The 5193-nt window shown below is 51.4% G+C and overlaps 1 protein-coding gene across 1 annotated transcript; it reads right to left on the reverse strand.

Moving 5' to 3' along the window:
- Window positions 1-257: 257 nt before the first annotated feature.
- On the reverse strand, window positions 258-3637 carry LOC120651595 (NAC domain-containing protein 71-like). Its single transcript, XM_039929144.1, has 5 exons — window positions 2922-3637; window positions 1828-2108; window positions 1466-1726; window positions 1021-1285; window positions 258-926 (listed from the first exon to the last, which is right to left on the reverse strand). Exons 1-5 carry the CDS (start codon window positions 3076-3078, stop codon window positions 811-813), a joined length of 1080 nt encoding a protein of 359 aa, XP_039785078.1. The 5' UTR covers window positions 3079-3637; the 3' UTR covers window positions 258-810.
- Window positions 3638-5193: the final 1556 nt, after the last annotated feature.

A 5193-nucleotide genomic window follows, 5' to 3' on the forward strand; every position in this document is an offset into this window, starting at 1 on the left:
CAGCCGAAGAAACCACGTCCCAGCTAGCTTATTAGCACCACCCCTGGCAAACACAACACTAGTATTACAATTTACACACACCATTTTATCTTTCCTTTTTTTTACTTCGTTCCGTTTCCCCCCAGCACTTCGCTGGCAGTAACTTGATAGTACAAGATACGTGCTGTCGTTTTTAGTCTTCCAGAATAGGAAGATCAGTTCACGGCACATCACAAACAACATCATGTTTGCAAATATTTGCAAATACAGAGCCGATGTGCAGCAGAATTTTAATATATATATACCAAAGGTTTCAGGTTTGTAATACAACATTGCAAACAAGGCTACAAAGCGCTGCAATATATATTGGCATTGCATTGTGTACTAGCTCGACCGTACACAGTACAGGACCAGCACAGGAGGGCACAGACTATGAAGAAGACGACATGCAGATTAGAAAAAGTAAATAAAAAAAAAGGTGAGACGGTACACTACACGACCCTGCTACAGAGGAGAAGACTACTAAAATGGTGCCATCACTCTGTAGCTAGTAATACCCAACAGCCTTGCCTTTTATCTTAGTATCTTTACCAACTCATAAAAGGCCCAGATCATATCCTGTATAAAATTAAACACGTGTATACACTAATACGTATATGTATACAGACGCTAGCTCCCCCGTACCGTGGCTGAAAAATATACCGCCATTTCTAGGAGCAGGAAGCACCGAAGCAGGGACGGTCACCGAACGAAAAGCCTAGCTTATTTCCCAGAGCCAAGCACGCCGCCTTCAGGTTCAGGAGCATCGCTGCCTCGTCATTCCTCTCGAGATCAGAACACGATCCTGCTGTCCTCCGAGAAGATGAGCAACGCCAGGTCGTCGACGCCGCCGTCGCTCGCCTGCCTGCACAGCATCGGGCTCGCCGCCGCGTTCCACATCTCGGCACCTGCGCGCACACGTTCGGTTTAATTTCACTCCAGCCGTCAGACACACACGTTCTGTTTAATTGACGAAAGGGATCGGAAGAGCAGCAAGTATACCATTCGAGAACGTGCTCGGGTAGGCGAAGCTGTCCCATCTCAGGAGCTCGTGGTCCGCGGCGCCGAGCATCCCCATGTCGCCGCCGCCGAAGAGCGGCGGTGGCGCGTGCGAGGGCGACTCGGCGGGGAGGTCGGCGCCGACGAAGAACGTGCCGTGCGGGGGCGAGTGGCCGCCGGGCACGAACAGGGGCGGGGGCAGCGGGCTCGACGGCAGCCCGGCGGTGGTGGCCGTCGCCGTCGCGTCTCCGCCGTACGCGAGTGGACTCTGCAGTGCATCGATCTCAGACCGTGTTAAGGCATGCTCCTCTGACATGGAAAGCAACACTAACACAAAGGAAACAAAGGCTATTCTTTTCTTCTTTTTTCTGTCCGTGTTAGAGTGGCTTTAAAAAACGATTTCTTTTTTTTTCTATGAACGAACGAGTGGCGGCTTTGGAATTGGTACCTGGAACGTGCTGCCGGATTCAGCAGCCATGGCGCACATTCCCCTGCTGCTCATGTCCAGAGTAGGAGGAGGCGGCGGCGGGCTGGAATTGGTGGTCGTGAGCGCGCTGAGCTGCTGCTCGCTGCTGACGAGGGACGAGGTGCTGGAGACCTTGCTCATCTGCCCTCTCGCGTTGCTGGCCCCTTTCGCCCTGGCCGCCGGCTCGCCCTGCAGCAGCCCGGCCTCGTGTCTTTTGATCACGCGGCACAGCGCGTAAGCCCCCTGCAGGACAGGAGAAGAACAAGACAAGAGTCCCCATTCAGCTCAGCGATGGCCAATGGCGTCAGAAATTCAGAATGATGGATGGATCGGCAGGAGCGTACGATGAAGTTGCAGGCGCCGTGCGCGAGGTCCTGGCAGAGGCGGTACTCGTGCATGACCCAGTCGGTGCGCTCGCCGCCGGGGGCGCGGCCGCGGTAGAAGACGAGAGTCTTGCGGAGGCCGTAGACGCCGCCGCCGTCGCAGGCGATGCGGCGGTCCTTTCCGGTGGCCTTCCAGTAGCCGGTGGCGGTGGCGCGGTTGGTGCGCGACCCGTTGGGGTACTTGCGGTCGCGCGGGCAGAAGAAGAACCACTCCAGGTCGCGCTTCGGCAGGAACGACTTCTCTGCGATAATAATGCCAATCAGTCAGCGCTACTAATCACCAATAGTTGTCGGGCTAATTGTTTTCATCAGAGAATGAGAACATGCCAATAAATTTTTCTGTCCTGACTAGTTCAGACTTCTGAGGAACATGCATGTTTCTTTTGAAAAGGCGCTAGTTATCTGCAACCGGCCTAGGGAGAAAAAGGGCAGATGCCCGAGGGGGGGGGGGGGGGGGGGGGGGGGAGGTCCTTTGTACTTTCTGGTAGCTAGCTAACGAAGCATCGATCCCTAGCAAGTGAAATTCAGCGCGGCCGTGTTCCTTTCCTTTTTTATTAATTTTTCACTCTCATACGGGAAATCCTCCATCGAGCCTACTACAACTTAAGGCCCCGTTCGGTTCCAAATTTTTTTTAAAAGTCTCTATCACATCAAAAGAAATTTTACTATTTTATATTATTAAATAAAATTTGTTTATAAATGTTTTTTGACAGCTGAGTGTTTTTTCGCGAGATGAATCTAATGAGCCTAATTAATTCATAATTTGCTACATTGATGCTACAGTAACCATTTGCTAATCATGGATTACGGTACCTCGTTAGATTCGTCTCGCAGTTTAGCCCCAGGGTTCTGCAGTTAGTTTTATAATTAATATTTCTAAATACTAAAAAGTCTCTGGGATTTTTTTAAGTCCCTATTCCAAAACACCCTTTTATTAAAAAGCAACTAACTGTACCCGGAAAAAGTGGTTTGTCCTTGTTTCGTTCAGTGAAAAAGTTGAGCATGCTGACATTCGCCAGAATTCAACTTAAAATACAGATGATTCACACACGCACCTGGCAGTTCCCACGGCTCGGACTTGTAGAGGTCGATGACGGGGATGACCTCGAGCTCGATCTTGAGGTTGTCGACCTTGCGCTTGAGGTAGTAGCCGACGAGCTCGTCGTCGGTGGGGTGGAACCGGAACCCGGGCGGCAGGGTCATGGTGCCCATTATATTGATTGGAGTGGCCGGCGGAGATGAGAGTAATTAATATGAATATACACTTGCAAGCTATTCAGGAAGAAGCAAACGCTACCGATGGAACAGAATAGTACTAGCTAGCTGTGATGATGCCAACTGCCAAGTAAATAGTTGAGGCAGAAGAGCACTTGTGCGTCTAGGTGGTAGAGCGAGAAATGAAGCACTAGCAAGCGTCAATGAACAAGGAGGAAGCTGTATCTGTTGAAGATGTGGAAGATCCAGAAATAGAAACTCTTCCTGGTGTGGAGACCCAGCGGGCTGACGAATTCGATGCAGTAGCAGGAGCCCAAGATCATTATCAGTACAGACGGCTTCAGAGCCTATCTATAGCTCGATTAAGCTATGACTAAGACCCAGATTAACTAATGAGCGCCTACAAGAGCTAGCTGTTGAGAAGAACAAGAACAGGTGGTGGTCCAGGCTTTCGATCGATTAACCTGCTGAACCAGTCAGAGCAATGCTAGGGAAGGGAGAGGAAGCCAAGAATTGTTGTGGAGGAGAGGGAGAGAGGGGAGGAGGAGGAGGACTGGAGGAGGAGGTGTTAGAAGCAGCAGGGTGGTGGCGTTTATATAGAGGTGGCCACCAGGGGAAGGAAGGGGAGAAAGGAGGAAAGCGAGAGGCGAGGCCGGCGCGGCGGTCGTAGGAGCGAAGCGATTCCAAGCGTCCGCCGCGTCCCCCCGCGCGCGCCGTTGTCGCGCCCCCACGCTGCCGCCGGGAGCCGCATGACTGTTTCACACGTTTACGGCGGATCACCAGAAACCGCTTGCTCTCAGTCTCAACCCAATGCAAGCCTACGAGTTCGTTCAGGTATCCAGCAGAATTAAGAAGCCCTGGCAGGTACTAGTACGTGTGATTCGGTCAGAATTCCTTCTTAATCGGCCAGGGGGCCACAGAAAGGCACGCAAGCACGCGTGTGCTCTATTACTTGTATCTGCTGCTATTCTCATCTAGTACTTCTCTGATCATCAGAGTCTGATGAATCCTGTGGCGGCTTTGCCTTGGGCGTTTTACCATTCCGGGAAGGGCCGTCAGGTCGTCAGGTCAGGCCTCTCTTGCTTTTGCCAGTTGCCTGTTGGTAGCCGTGTGCCGCCACGCTCAAAAGGGCCGGTTTGTCCGTTCATATAAACTATGGGGTTGTTTTGTCTATGGATTTAGTCCCCGTCACGTAGATCCGTGCTTAGCCCCGTCGTGGATTAATTAATTGGGGATCAACAAATCGGTAGACACGCAGGGCCTGTGTGAGATAAGTTTCGTGCTCAGTTTCACTTGCTTTGTTTCGTTTTCCACAGCTTGTGTTCAGACTCGCGTCTGACTGCTGATTAACTTGCACTACTACAGTAAAGTATCATTATTTTTTTCAGCCGGATTATTACATTCCGTTTTAACATGGTGATCCAGGTCCTTGAGGGTTAGTTCAGTGGTTTCCCTTTGTGGAAAAGGAAACCTGTTTCTTCTACTACCTTAGGCTGGTCCTTGAGTTTTACATGGTATTCCTTTGTGGCCCCCTATGCTGTACTTCACAAACCCACTGTTGACGACCAAAATTGGCAGACTGGTCTGACCGGTGTCCTAGGCGGTCTGACCGGTTGGGGTTTTCCTGTAGCTGGTCTGATACGACCGACCGGTCTGACCGGTCCAAGCAGAGTCCGAGTACAACTAGAGTTTTTCATAGATTTAGATCTTGTAATATTATTTCTTGTGGGGCAAGTCCACCCACTCTATAAATATAAAGGGTCACGGCTGATTGAGGTATTCAATCGATCAAAATACAAAACAAATCTACTATTTCATTACCTTCACTTTTCTTCCTCGTTATCCTACTTTTCCAACCTCGACATGCTGTTCTTCTCTCGTCTCCATGGCGTTTAAGGATGCCCTAACTGGCCTGCCGAGCCTAGGGCAACCCTACACGCGCTTGCCCTGACGGGGTCCCTCCCGGGTGAGCGTTTGTCGGATCGTCGTTGTTCTGCACGGCGACCGGTCTGACCGGTCCCTCTGACCGGTCTGACCGCTCCACGCAGGAGGCGCTGCAAGGAGCCCCTCCTCGCACCGCGCGATCTAGCGCGTTCGTGTGTTGACCAGAAA

Source organism: Panicum virgatum, chromosome 9K (genome assembly GCF_016808335.1).
Source record: "Panicum virgatum strain AP13 chromosome 9K, P.virgatum_v5, whole genome shotgun sequence".
NCBI lineage: Eukaryota > Viridiplantae > Streptophyta > Magnoliopsida > Poales > Poaceae > Panicum > Panicum virgatum.